This window comes from Oncorhynchus gorbuscha, linkage group LG17 (assembly GCF_021184085.1).
Source record: "Oncorhynchus gorbuscha isolate QuinsamMale2020 ecotype Even-year linkage group LG17, OgorEven_v1.0, whole genome shotgun sequence".
NCBI classification, from domain to species: domain Eukaryota; kingdom Metazoa; phylum Chordata; class Actinopteri; order Salmoniformes; family Salmonidae; genus Oncorhynchus; species Oncorhynchus gorbuscha.
In genome coordinates, this window is record NC_060189.1 from 13,528,223 (window position 1) to 13,543,838 (window position 15,616).

The following is a 15,616-nucleotide window of genomic DNA, read 5'->3' on the forward strand; positions in this document are numbered from 1 at the left end:
CCTGTCTCTATCATACTGCTACACACACCCTGTCCCTATCATACTGCTACACACACCCTGTCCCTATCATACTGCTACCCACACCCTGTCCCTATCATACTGCTACCCACACCCTGTCCCTATCATACTGCTACCCACACCCTGTCCATCACCCTGTCTCTATCATACTGCTACACACACCCAGTCCCTATCATACTGCTACACACACCCTGTCCCTATCATACTGCTACACACACCCTGTCCCTATCATACTGCTACACACACCCTGTCCCTATCATACTGCTACACACACCCTGTCCCTATCATACTGCTACCCACACCCTGTCCTTCACCCTGTCTCTATCATACTGCTACACACACCCTGTCCCTATCATACTGCTACCCACACCCTGTCCCTATCATACTGCTACCCACACCCTGTCCTTCACCCTGTCTCTATCATACTGCTACACACACCCTGTCCCTATCATACTGCTACACACACCCTGTCCCTATCATACTGCTACACACACCCTGTCCCTATCATACTGCTACACACACCCTGTCCCTATCATACTGCTACCCACACCCTGTCCCTATCATACTGCTACCCACACCCTGTCCCTATCATACTGCTACCCACACCCTGTCCATCACCCTGTCTCTATCATACTGCTACACACACCCTGTCCCTATCATACTGCTACACACACCCTGTCCCTATCATACTGCTACACACACCCTGTCCCTATCATACTGCTACACACACCCTGTCCCTATCATACTGCTACCCACACCCTGTCCCTATCATACTGCTACACACACCCTGTCTCTATCATACTGCTACACACACCCTGTCCCTATCATACTGCTACACACACCCTGTCCCTATCATACTGCTACACACACCCTGTCCCTATCATACTGCTACACACACCCTGTCCCTATCATACTGCTACACACACCCTGTCTCTATCATACTGCTACACACACCCTGTCCCTATCATACTGCTACACACACCCTGTCCCTATCATACTGCTACCCACACCCTGTCCCTATCATACTGCTACCCACACCCTGTCCATCACCCTGTCTCTATCATACTGCTACACACACCCTGTCCCTATCATACTGCTACACACACCCTGTCCCTATCATACTGCTACACACACCCTGTCCCTATCATACTGCTACACACACCCTGTCCCTATCATACTGCTACACACACCCTGTCTCTATCATACTGCTACACACACCCTGTCTCTATCATACTGCTACACACACCCTGTCCCTATCATACTGCTACACACACCCTGTCCATTACCCTGTCTCGATCATACTGCTACACACACCCTGTCCATTACCCTGTCTCTATCATACTGCTACACACATCCTTGCTCACTATTGCCCATGTGTAAACAGACTGAGCCCCCACCCACCCACACACACTCATCCACCCGTGCTAAGGGGTATGTGCTTTAAATCCTAGCGGCCAGTGCCCAATCCTCCTTTTAAAAAAATCAGAACAGGGTCACAGCTAAGTTTCCCAGTGGTCTTCACATATATATCCTCCCAGTCCACCACTTCACTTCTACTATATCAGAGGTGTACTCCAAGGTCTAGTGGTGACTGACACATGCATTGACAAATGAGATGGGGCAACACCAGCTAAAGACATCAATGATGTGATTTTGTAACCTTGCCTGAAACTTGAGGACTTGTGTTAGCTGCCAGTTAACACCTAGGCTTTAGCTCAGAGGGCTAATGCATATTTTGAGTTGGTTTGATTCCTGGTCGGTAACACCAGCTGTGTTGACTGTGTACTCACTGCCCGTGCTGCCATGGTCATACTGATGCCGGTGAGGAATGTGAGGTAGTACCCGGGGTACACTCCATGCCACATGGCCGACAGTAGGAAGGTGGCCGCCGTGGGGTTGATGGGACAGCGCTCATAGCACACCCTGTAGAGAACAGACATGATACAGGTCAAGTATTAGCATACCAGCTAATGCTAATCACAATACTGGCATCTCAGCCTGAGTGCACATGACACAGATTCAGCATTAGCACACTAGCTTATGCAAACTACAGCATTAGCATCCCAATTTGTGTAGAGATGTGTTCTGTGCAGAGATAATGGCAGCGCTAGCAGACCAGTGCAGATCTGATGTATACCAACAGCATGACTACTGATATATAGGCCTACTATCTGTGATAGTATAGCTACAATATACAATCATGTAGATTGTACTATCTACATGACTACTGTAGTAAGATCAAGCAGATTACTCTGTACTATGACGCATATTACCTTTTGAGCCATAGTGCTGTCTGGATATTCCAGTTGTCGAGGAACATCTTGAAACTGGTGGCAAACTGAAAAGAGAGATGGTGCTGTTCTAGTAGTGCATGTAGCCAAACGAGGAAACACTAACCTACACTACTAGTGAAAATGTGAATCATTTAAAAAAGGCAGAGCCTAACCTCAATGTCCAGTATTCTCAAGTTTGATATCAGGTCCCATCTTGGGGTGCCATCTTTATTGTAGCCGTTGAAGCCAAAGCCTGCAGCGTTGTTGATGGCATCAGCTGTTCAATTGGAAAACACAACAAAGGTTACCAGGCAGAATGTCAGTGGCCAAGACAGAACAACATCCCTTACCGTCAAGAAGAACATTCTGTTAGATGATAGTAGGCGTACTACTGAATGCACAGAGGATCTGGGATACAGTGAGTTCTCCACCTTGACACTAGAGGGCAGTGTAACACCACAAGTAGCCCAACTTTTATGTGAGTTTAGAAAGGCCACTATCAGAGCCAATAATCACCCTGATTTGTTATAAGGTGTGGCCAGCAACCACATTCTCCCCCAGCAGCCTTCATATTCAAAATACTTTATATATGCATATTTTTTATTTTTTACTTCAGATTTAGTCACATTAATAATACTAAAGTGCACTCACACAGGGTCCAAATGAAGTAGTACTTGGGCCGGGTGGCCAACATGGAGAGGTACAGGTAGAGGACCTGGAGGATGAAGGGGGTAGAGGCCACGAACTTGTCGTCGATGGAGCGCTCCACCGGACAGAGCTTAGACACGGACAGGAAGATGGCCAGGGAGATGGCACAGGTACAAAGTTTGGAGATAATGTCATTCTGTGGGGGGAAAACAGATATGAGATGATTATAAGACCTTATAAAGGAGGTCATACATGTTTATGAGTCTTACGAAGCATTATAACCAATAATGCATTACAACTGCAGGCTAGGGTTACCAAAAGGTAATTGCCTAAGTCCATTTGTAGTTTAGAAAATGTTTTCAATATGTGAACTCCTGATGTCGATAGAACAAAAAAAAGTGGTCTAAGGCACTGCATCTCAGTGCTAGAGGCGTCACTACAGACCCTGGTTCGATTCCAGGCTTTATCACAACCTTCCGTGATTGGGAGTCCCATAGGGAAGCACACAAGTCGCCCAGCGTCATCCGGGTTAGGCCGTCATTGTAAATAAGAATTCGTTCTTAAATGACTTGCCTAGTTAAATAAAGGTCAACTAACGTCTGAAATATTAGCTTTGTGTTTTGCAAGAAGCTTCAGAAACAGGTATAGGCCTATGTCATTGTGTACAACAGCAGGAGCTATTTGACAGCAGTAAATATAGGACGTGTTGTGTTGCAGCTTTTGTGTTTTGAAGAGACAAAAGAAAAAGCATGGGTGCTGCTCTGTTCAAGAGTAGCTCAATGGCCTGACAGCCAAGTGTCACGAATCGAGGGAAAGTTGAACAGCGCAAAGTACAGAGAGATCCTTGATGAAAACGTGCTCCAGAGCGCTCAGGACATCAGATTGGGGCGAAGGTTTACCTTCCAACAGGACAACGACCCTAAGCATACTGCCAAGACAACGCAGGAGTGGCTTTGGGACAAGTCTCAGAATGTCGTTAAGTAGCCCAGCCAGAGCCCGGACATGAGCCCAATTGAACATCTCTGGAGACACCTGAAAATAGCTGTGCAGAAACACTCCCCATCCAACCTGACAGAGCTTGAGAGGTTCTGCAGAGAAGAATGGGAGAAACTCCCCAAATACAGGTGTGCCAAGCTTGTATAGACATACCCAAGAAGACGCGAGGCTGTAATCGCTTCGAGTTAACGGGTCTGAATACTTGTGCAAATGTGATATTTCATTTATTTTTTGCAAAAGAAATCTAAAAACCCATTTTGGTTTTGTCATTATGGGGCATTGTGTATAGATTGATGGGTGAAAACAACAATTGAATCCATTTTATAATAAGGCTGTAACAAATGTTGAAAAAGTCAAAGGGTCTGAATACAGTACATACACACAGTACATACACACAGTACATACACACAGTACATACACACAGTAGATACACACAGTAGATACACACAGTAGATACACACAGTAGATACACACAGTAGATACACACAGTAGATACACATGGCCATGACCCCACCACACCCACCACTTAAGTACCAACAAAAATTGCTGACACCATTCAAACCAGTGAACTTTAAAGCCAATTATCTCTGAATCATCTTTTTGAGGATAGAACTCTGTAGTCCCAAGCACTCCACTCATTTTCACACTCAGTCTGTTGGTAATAGTTATAAATTCTATCATAAAAGTAGCAAATACCCAAAATCATGGTCCTTCTTTGTTCTAGTTTCATGAGGAATCAGCCTATAATTATATTCTAAGTTACTCCTGACCAGTCTAACAATGAGAGACAGGCAGTGTGGTACCTTGGGAGAGGGCTCTGTGTGCTTGTACTTCCCGTTCTCTTTTCCATTGCTCTCCAGGTGGCGAGGCTGGTAGGCCGTGCCCTCGATGAAGGCCATGTAGTCATTGTAGGAGCAGGTGGGCCCGGCCAGGATGCCCATGAAGTTACAGTTGTAGCTCAGGTACTCCAGCAGATTGGGCATCCTCCTGGGGGAAGAGGACAAGACCAGAAAGAGATGTGAGACAGATGCTGCTGTTAGCAACTAGAGGATCAAGCCGAGGAGCGTCTCTATTGAGTCATGCTAAAAAACATGGACATACTGCATCCCGTTCTCTGAGCAAAGGAGATGTAACTAAAAACGCTAACATGCCTCACATATAACTTGTCCCTAGTCTCATTCCTATCCATGTGCCTGTTAGCACAGTAAGTAGGGCTACAGTACCCCTACACAGCCTTGACCCTAGATTAGGAACACGTAGCCCATGAGTCATCACTTTTGTTGCATCATGCTAGCATTGCCACACTAATTCTACTAGTAATTTTGGGCTTCCCGAGTGGCGCAGCAGTCTGAGGCACTGCATTGCAGCGCTAGAGGCATCACTACGGACCAGGGTTTGATACCGGGCTGTATCACAACTGGCCGTGATCAGGAGTCCCGGAGAGCGGCGCACGATTGGCCCAGTGTCATCCGGGTTAGGGGAGGGTTTGGCCAGGGGGGCTTTACAATAATTTTTTCTTAACTGACTTGCCTAGTTAAATAAAATATAAAATAAAAATACTGAATGGCCACCCAAGTAGAGCAACAAGAGTAAGAGACCTGAGCTGTATTCCAAAACACATACTAACTGTACTACTTGTGACGCAATTTGAGTATGTAGTATGCTAATTGGTGATAGTATGGATCTAGTCAGTATGCCAAAAATTCCTGGATGTCATACTACTAGTAATTTGTTATGATAACAAGCTAGCAAGAAGTTGCATAGCAACAGCATCAACTTCCAATAGACAAGTGAAGCGCTAGCACACTCAACTGATAGGACACCATTTGTTTACAGTATACCAAAATTAACTAATAGTACCTAGTATATACTCATATACTCTTCCCTCAGAGGACAAATTGTTGTGAATTCAGGCAGATGCAAAAAAAGTTAACGAAAATGTCTGGAATGGAGGCTTGTGGGGAGCCGATTTGTATAGAGGCCTTGTTACACTGGCAGCATTTACATCTGTGTGGCACTTTGGAGGGAGGGAGAGCAGTCTTTCCCTGCCAAGTGCAATCTGTTGAGTATGGTGGTGGTGGTGGTACTGCAAGGTCAGGAGAACACACTGATTGCTAATGTCTCGCTGCCCTGGAGTTTCTCTCAAAGTGAGCAGCTAAGTCACAATGAGCAGCTAAGTCACATTTCTTTCCTTTGGCCAAGGGGTTGGCTAGGTTCAATTGTAGTTGAGCTGTTATATACCTATAACATATTTGTAACTGTGGCAATTCAACAACAAACAAAAAAATCTCACAAAGTTAAATTAAATTCCTTTCACAAGGTAGGTTGGCGCTCCACTCCTTGGTCACTGCCAGCTTCTTCCTGACTACCCTGGTCACATGACACTTGATATACGTGCGGTTGCCATGCAACCGCTGGGAACCCTTTGGAGCAGGATACAAACTCCTTCACAGCCACTTTCACAGACTGTGAGAGGAGCGCTGGTGGTAAATAAATCGCTCTAATTGTTGTTGATACCAGGAATATTCTGTTCTCGGTAATTTAATGGGAAGAAAATGGAATAAGATTCCTCCAGAGGCAATCATTTCCATCCTCTCGTCCTCTTTAGAAGCAATTGTCCAGTTGGGGCCTACATTTTACAGGGTACCTACACAATCTTTCTTTGTGTTCATATCATTATCAAATCGCAGTAGAACAAAATATATACATGTTTGACACAATGGGAAAGAGAGGGAAAGAAAGACAGGGAAGGAGAAGGAGATTGAGAGAGAACCAAGAAAAGAGAGGAACAAGAAATTAACAACAGAAACTATACACGTGACATGAGTACTAGCTAGCGGCTACCATGGAGGCTTTCCCTGTGACCACGTCCCACTGTAATACCTTTAGTATGGCAGTAGAACTGTCTCTAGTCCAGCTGGGAGAATAAAAACATACCTGGGTCACATACCTTACAGCTAGGCATCTCTGACTGGGGGTCAGCTGCTCCTCCTTCCTTGCCAAACCTATGGGAACACAGAGTCTGGTCACATGACTATATCCAAGACATCCCCATCCCCCTAAAAATACATTCAACTCCTAATACATTATGCAATAACCTGGGACTGTCATGAATGCACACAGATATCCAGAGAAAGTAAGAAGTGTGTGCATTTAAATTCTAAGAAAAATGTGCCGAACAAAAAACACCATCCTAATATTGAGTTGACGGCATCTACCTCAGTCAGAGCTGCTCGCAGTAGTGAGAGGCAGAGGAAGAGACAGGTGTAATACTCTGTTTACCAGACTGTCATTCAGCTGATAACCAGATTCAACTCCTTATCAACCTCCAATGCACCGAACACACAGCCACAGTAAATCATGCCGACCACACAGCTGTACACACCAAAAACACACACGCAACCATTAAGGCCTGTACGAGCACACACTAGGACACTGTCACACAGGCCTACAACGCAGTTGACAACTAGGTCTAGTCTCAGCAGCTATCCTCTTCCATGTCAGTCGGCTCTAGAAGTGAGAGCCTACAGTTCAGTCAACATGTCATTGCATGAGGTTACATCATAACAGGCTATGCTTCCAGTACGTTGTGCACTTCATGAGACACAGAAAAGCAGACATAAACTCTTCCTTTTCATATGAATGCTGCAGACCGGAACAAACATACTATTCAACAGCAATAACTGACACTTTCCCAGTGGCCCCAAGGGCTGTGTGGCCTAATGGCCAGTCAAAACAGAGGTCAAAGGCCATTCCTGTGGTGATGGGCATGGTCAGGGGTCGTGGGTGACCGACCCAGTGATAATGAAGCCCGGAGTCAGAGGAGGACAGGGAGAAGGAGGGGCTTATTACATAATCTCATTACCATGCTAATTAAACACTGTTTTCCATCTGTGGGGCAGCATGGGACTTCCAGCAAACATTAAAGGGATATATTTCTCTCCAAAATATAACAGACGTTTCAGACGTTTTCAGAACTCAAAAGAGGTCAAATGTGGAGATGACTTCACACAACATATGTTGAGTAGATCTGGCCAATCCCAAATGAATGGGAAAATGGGCAGTGTCTAATTTCATCATGTTAAATGTTTCCATTTTACTTGGGTGTACACTTTTTTCCAGTGATTACACTTTGGTCACGTAATACATGACATGTTTCCCTCTACAGAAGAACATGTAGGTCTTAATGTGACATCTCAAATAATCCCTTAATTAGTTACCGTGGCCTTTTGACTGCTTCTGGACATCTAACACTGGCGGTCTACTTTACAAAACTTCAAAAGGACAACAGCTATGTAATCACACACACACACACACACACACACACACACACACACACACACACACACACACACACACACACACACACACACACACACACACACAGCACTGCTGAGGGAGCTTACAAGTAAGCATTTCGCTGCACCGTTTATACCTGCTATAAACTGTGTATGTGACAAATAAACAGGGATTTGATTTGACACACACAGTATGTGACATTATGGATGATTTGGTGTAGGGGAAAGGAAAAGGCTTACGGAGGAACATAACCGTTCTCGTTACATACATGTGTTTACAATGCCACCCCTGCCCCCTCAACTGACTCCACTGTCAAACGTCCTCACCATACAAGCACTGGAGCACCAATTACTGGATTATGCAATCTGTCCACGGAGGTATTTATTGAGACCACTAGTTGAAATGGTATATGTTGCTTGTTTTTCAATTCAAAGGGAATAAAAGCAGATGAACAGGATATAAAGGGGGACTATATATTCTCTGCAAGGTGCCAAACACATCAATCAAATGTATTTATAAAGCCCTTTACATCAGCAGATGTCAAAGTGCTTCTACAGAAACCCCGCCTAAAACACTTGCCTACGAAAAAGGCCTTAGCAGCTGAAACCAATAATACAATGATGTTCATATCCCCTCTTGTCGTGTTTCTGTTTTTGTTAAAAAGGGGACCGCAGATCTCTCTCGCTATGCATAGAACGTGGTAGAGTTCCTGACTTCCCATGCTAGTTGTAGCTTTAGCTGGCTGGAAGAGAGGAAATTGAGAGCAGTTCATAAAACCACTGTGTTATCGTCTCCCTCTGTGTTGCCGTTTTCACCTCCCAGGCAACTGTCATGACAGCCTTAACAATGACATGTTCCATCACCATGATAACAGAGTTCCTTAGCTATAGAGAGACAAACACACACATCTCACCGTCATGTATCTCAAATGCAAGGCTGGTGATCTTCTGAGTGATGACCATCATTGGCCTATAGGAGAGAACACAGGAGAAGAGAGGAGAGTAAACCAATCACATCATCCCTGACTGCATCAGCTCACCTACACTGTAGCTAACTTCTTCTCATTACATAATATATTAACATCCCATCTCCATCAGGGATATATTATTCATTACAAACTGGGTGGTTCGAGCCCTGAAAGCTGATTGGCTGACAGCAGTGTTATATCAGTATACCACAGGTTTGACAAAACATTTTTATTGCTCTAATTACGTTGGTAACCGGTTTATAATAGCATTAAAGTACCACTGGGGGTTGTGGTATATGGCCAATATACAACAGCTAAGGGATGTATCCAGGCACTCCACGTTGCGTTGTGCATAAGAACAGCCCTTAGCCGTGGTATCGACCATATACCACACCCCCTCGGGGCTTATTGCTTAATTGACCATCATTCAGTGAAAGCACTGGGAGTACGACCGTAGCGAACACACATAACCATATCCTGGTAACGGATGACCTTATTCCTGCTGCTGTCAGCAACATCTGTTAAGTCGGTTTCTATACGCACTGAAGACAACAGGACAGTGTCAGGTACATAATACCATATGACAGGAGAACTGTGGGTTGAAATCTTAAAGACTATCCTTATTAAAATGGGAGTATTCATTAGCTGTAGGTTGCACAGAAAATCAGTTGTTCAAAATGATACAACACCCCAGGTTAAAGTAGTAGCATGTTAAAGTAGGTAGCAGGATGTAGCAGGTTAAAGTAGGTAGCAGGGTAAAGTAGGTAGCAGGGTAAAGTAGGTAGCAGGTTGTAGCAGGTTAAAGTAGGTAGCAGGGTAAAGTAGGTAGCAGGGTGTAGCAGGTTAAAGTAGGTAGCAGGGTAAAGTAGATTGCAGGGTAAAGTAGGTAGCAGGGTAAAGTAGGTAGCAGGGTAAAGTAGGTAGCAGGGTAAAGTAGGTAGCAGGTTGTAGCAGGTTAAAGTAGGTAGCAGGTTGTAGCAGGTTAAAGTAGGTAGCAGGTTGTAGCAGGTTAAAGTAGGTAGCAGGTTAAAGTAGGTAGCAGGTTGTAGCAGGTTAAAGTAGGTAGCATGTTGTAGCAGGTTAAAGTAGGTAGCAGGTTGTAGCAGGGTAAAGTAGGTAGCAGCTTGTAGCAGGTTAAAGTAGGTAGCAGGGTAAAGTAGGTAGCAGGTTGTAGCAGGTTAAAGTAGGTAGCAGGTTGTAGCAGGTTATAGTAGGTAGCAGGTTAAAGTAGGTAGCAGGTTAAAGTAGGTAGCAGGTTAAAGTAGGTAGCAGGTTGTAGCAGGTTAAAGTAGGTAGCAGGTTGTAGCAGGTTAAAGTAGGTAGCAGGTTAAAATAGGTAGCAGGTTAAAGTTGGTAGCAGATTACTATATTGCATGGAATAGATTGTGCCCTGACCATCTAACCCAGGGAGAACATACAAAAGAGCCTATTAACTTGATGATAATCAAAGAGGCAAAGAGGGAGGTCTGCACTTGTGATGCTGTGGCTCGCCTACTGGGGTTGCTTAGCAACTGGCCACCCCCTGCCCTAGCACACGTGTTTGGTAGTCTGGTTCACCAGCAACCCTGGAGGAGGACGAACTGAAGTCTTGATCAATGCACCCCAATGTACATTACAGTTAAGTGCATTGTAGTTGCTGGACTTATTTACTCCACAGCTGGTTAATGTGGTACTAACAATATTTGGATAGTAAAAGTGCAGGGGCATTCGACTCCAATTCTCGAGGACTGTCATGTCTGCTGGAATTCTCCTCTCTCTTCTCCCTGATTGATTCATACATGCAAATGAATGTCATTGACAGTCAACACAACACCCAGACGTTACCCGGTGAAGTCTGCAGAGTACATGCCATAGTCGAACACGTAAACCCGGGTGACCTGGCAGAAACTGAGGTAGCCCAGAGCCACAATGAAGCACAACCTGTAGAGAGAGAGAGGAGAGACAAGGTTAGTCACTTTCCAATGTCTATACTAGCATATATTCCCAATATATTATTTCATTCTAGGTAGTGTGACAACCCTCCCACTGTGTCTGACGAATTCTCCCTTTACTCTTGTTTTCCTTAATAGGATGTTGGTGGGCGGAGCCGGGAGGATCGTCAGTGAAATGGGACACACCTGGCCCCGGGTGTGTCCCAGGATAAATTTTCCTCTTTCCCATTCATTGAGGAGACTCTCTCCATGCAGACACAGATTTCGGTTGTTTTATTATTTTATTATTTTTCACCTTTATTTAACCAGGTAAGCTAGTTGAGAACAAGTTCATTTACAACTGCGACCTGGCCAAGATAAAGCATAGCAGTGTGAACAGACAACAACACAGAGTTACACATGGAGTAAACAATAAACAAGTCAATAACACAGTGGAAATAAGAAAAAAATAGTCTATATACATTGTGTGCAAAAGGCATGAGGAGGTAGGCGAATAATTACAATTTAGCAGATTAACACTGGAGTGATAAATGATCAGATGGTCATGAGCAGGTAGAGATACTGGTGTGCAAAAGAGCAGTAAAGTAAATAAATAAAAACAGTATGGGGATGAGGTAGGTAAATTGGGTGGGCTATTTCCCGATGGACTATGTACAGCTGCAGCGATCGGTTAGCTGCTCAGATAGCAAATGTTTAAAGTTGGTGAGGTAGATAAGTCTCCAACTTTAGCGATTTTTGCAATTCGTTCCAGTCACAGGCAGCAGAGAACTGGAAGGCGGCCAAATGAGGTGTTGGCTTTAGGGATGATCAGTGAGATACACCTGCTGGAGCGCGTGCTACGGGTGGGTGTTGCCATCGTAACCAGTGAACTGAGATATCGCGGAGATTTACCTAGCATGGACTTGTAGATGACCTGGAGCCAGTGGGTCTAGCGACGAATATGTAGCGAGGGCCAGTCGACTAGAGCATACAGGTCGCAGTGGTGGGTGGTATAAGGTGCTTTAATAACAAAACGGATGGCAGTGTGATAAACTGCATCCAGTTTGCTGAGTATTGGAAGCTATTTTGTAGAGGACATCGCCGAAGTCTACTTTACTAGGGTAGGTTTGGCGGCGTGAGTGAAGGAGGCTTTGTTGCGGAATAGAAAGCAGACTCTAGATTTGATTTTCGATTGGAGATGTTTGATGAGTCTGGAAGGAGAGTTTACAGTCTAGCCAGACACCTAGGTACTTATAGATGTCCACATATTCTAGGTCGGAACCATCCAGGGTGGTGATGCTAGTCGGGCGTGCGGGTGCAGGCAGCGAACGGTTGAAAAGCATGCATTTGGTTTTACTAGCGTTTAAGAGCAGTTGGAGGCCACGGAAGGAGTGTTGTATGGCATTGAAGCTCGTTTGGAGGTTAGATAGCAGTGTCCAAGGAAGGGCCAGAAGTATACAGAATGGTGTCGTCTGTGTAGAGGTGGATCAGCGAATCGCCCTCAGCAAGAGCTTGTGGAATTTGTGCTTGTTTGCGTTGGCACCTTTCAACACCCCTCATCACATTTATGCACGTAACCACTCACTTACACTATTGATCTCACACACACGCACACACAGTTAGTTAAATAAATATATTTTGTTATTCCTTATCTCCACGTCTCCTTTTTTGTTACGCACTTTGAGCCGGTTTGTGACAGTAGTATATTAGTGCAGATTTACATCAGAACAGAGTCCAGTAGTCACTGGTCATTTTTTAAATGATCCACACTAGCCATCTATCACGTTGAACACATCCATTGGGACACACACACAAAAAAGTATGTGAACTCTTTGGAATTACCTGGATTTCTGCATAAATTAGTCATCAGATCAAATTTGATCTTCATCTAAGTCACAACAATAGAGACAAACCGTGTGCTTAAACTAATAACACACAAATTGTATTTTTGTCTATATTTAATACATAATTTAAACATTCTGTGCAGGTCTGATCCACAACTACAGAAAACGTTTGGTTGAGGTTATTGCTGCCAAAGGCGGGTCAACCAGTTATTAAATCCAAGGGCTCTTATACTTTTCCACCCTGCACTGTAAATGTTTACATATTGTGTTCAATAGACATGGAAGCGTATAAGTGTGTATGTTAGTTTAAGAAAACTGTCTATTGTTGTGAACAAGATGAAGATCAGATCAAATATTATGACCAATTGATGCGGAAATCGAGGTATTTCCAAAGGGTTCGCATACCTTTTCTTGCCACTGTTTGTGGAGTGAGTGAGTACTGAGAGCTGGTACAAAGCAAACGCTGATTCAGCTAGCTGCATCATCCATCTTGTTCTCCTCAACGGAAGGGATCTTGGACATCATAAAGAGTCAGCTAGCTGTAGCGTCCATCTTGTTCTCCTCAACGGAAGGGATCTTGGACATCATAAAGAGTCAGCTAGCTGTAGCGTCCATCTTGTTCCCCTCAACGGAAGGGATCTTGGACATCATAAAGACTCAGCTAGCTGTAGCGTCCATCTTGTTCTCAACGGAAGGGATCATGGACATCATAAAGACTCAGCTAGCTGTAGCGTCTATCTTGTTCTCCTCAACGGAAGGGATCTTGGACATCATAAAGACTCAGCTAGCTGCATCGTCCATCTTGTTCTCCTCAAGGGAAGGGATCTTGGACATCATAAAGACTCAGCTAGCTGCATCGTCCATCTTGTTCTCCTCAAGGGAAGGGATCTTGGACATCATAAAGAGTCAGCTAGCTGTAGCGTCCATCTTGTTCTCCTCAACGGAAGGGATCTTGGACATCAGAAAGACTCAGCTAGCTGTAGCGTCCATCTTGTTCTCCTCAAGGGAAGGGATCTTGGACATCATAAAGACTCAGCTAGCTGTAGCGTCCATCTTGTTCTCCTCAACGGAAGGGATCTTGGACATCATAAAGAGTCAGCTAGCTGTAGCGTCCATCTTGTTCTCCTCAACGGAAGGGATCATGGACATCAGAAAGGCAGTCAGGCAAATCACCTAGTCTTTGTTGGAGATGAGGAAGAACGCTGGTGGTTTGTTTGCATCTTAGATTCAGTAAGATGGTCATCCATGGTTACATGGCCATGGTGCTATGGAATAGGATCAAGCCTAAGTGTCTATATGAATTGAATGCATTTCATGATGAAGGGCAGTGGTGGCCAAAACATCAAGCTTTTTTAAAACTTTGCTTAAATATTACAATGAGTTTTTACATGTTGAGCGAGCATTACGCCTTTTGCTTCTCCCTTATGAAAACCAGACTGCCATTGTACTTGAGATGAGCACTAAATCAGGACTAGTTTAAAATCAACCAGCTACGCCAAGTCAAACGCAGTGCTTCCATGCCAAGTATGTAATGTAGATATTAGAGGAACTCTTTATTTATCACAATGTTTCAGATCAACCAAATGGAAACAATGAGCTGAAAGGGGTTACAAACATTTGCTGAGAAATAGAAACAAATGCCAGTGTTAATCCCACAGGACATTAAACAGCTATGTGTGTGCGTCTACCCCAAAGGTTAGCATTATATTGAGATTCCAAGCAAAGGCTCATGGTTATTGGTGTTATAAGAGGGGGATTGGCAAGAACAGGCAGTGGGCACAATGGGCATCTCAGCGCTGTGTGCTCTCACTTGGCATGGCAGCCCGGTGAGAGGGTGGCATGGCAGCCTGGTGAGAGGGTGGCAGGGCAGCCTGGTGAGAGGGTGGCAGGGCAGCCTGGTGAGAGGGTGGCAGGGCAGCCTGGTCTGAACAGTGAACACTAATGTATTTCCTTGCATGGAAGAGTGAGAAGTTGAGGATACTACCATTGTCCTCACAGAAGTCTGAATCCTCCGAGCTCCCTTCATATCAAAAGGCAGTCAATTGGAAACACCCCCAGAAGACAAAGGCATTCTACCGTCACTCCCTAAATAAGCCCTCAAAGACAGGCAGACATGACTAACACCTGAAACTGATATCACCATGAAGCATATTTTACTGTCCTATCCAACCATTTTCTGTTCTGACAAAACTATAAATCCTATTTGTCAATTTCTATTTTTTATAATTCATGGGATGTTATATTAATGACACAGTAGCAGCAGTATTACACTAACAGAAAATGAGCAACATGTAGCCTAGTGGTTAGAGCAGCAGTTAACCCACTGTTCCTAGACCAATAAGAACGTGTTAACAGACAGTGTATTTACAGAAGGCCCATACGGGACTCTCTTCCTGGTGTAATTTGCAGTAACTGAAGTGTGGGTCTAAAGTAGACTGCCTCCCCACTGAGGGACGGCCTCAGACGGGGCAACTTGACGACTTAACCCCCTGGGAGGCCCAGATGAACGGCAAAAGACAAGCAGCAAGATAATGAAAAGCACTAGAGGTGAATAAATGCAGGAATTCTGACTACACACTCATATAGGCACACAGTGGCATTAAGGAGTTTGAGTGAGAATCACAAGCTCTCATCTGTCAGGCTGCCAACATCTGCCCACAT

General features: G+C 44.5%; 1 protein-coding gene across 1 annotated transcript in view; it reads right to left on the reverse strand.

Moving 5' to 3' along the window:
* The window catches only part of LOC124001307 (lysophospholipid acyltransferase 2-like), a 79,090-nt gene that overhangs the window by 7,429 nt on the left and 56,045 nt on the right, over positions 1 to 15,616 (reverse strand). Inside the window, exons 4-11 of the mRNA XM_046307989.1 lie at positions 11,026 to 11,121; positions 9,148 to 9,203; positions 6,886 to 6,940; positions 4,739 to 4,922; positions 2,943 to 3,135; positions 2,465 to 2,568; positions 2,292 to 2,356; positions 1,809 to 1,941 (exon numbers count right to left, since the gene is read on the reverse strand). Coding sequence (XP_046163945.1) covers positions 1,809 to 1,941; positions 2,292 to 2,356; positions 2,465 to 2,568; positions 2,943 to 3,135; positions 4,739 to 4,922; positions 6,886 to 6,940; positions 9,148 to 9,203; positions 11,026 to 11,121 — 886 coding nt within the window. The remainder of the gene's footprint in view (positions 1 to 1,808; positions 1,942 to 2,291; positions 2,357 to 2,464; positions 2,569 to 2,942; positions 3,136 to 4,738; positions 4,923 to 6,885; positions 6,941 to 9,147; positions 9,204 to 11,025; positions 11,122 to 15,616) is intronic.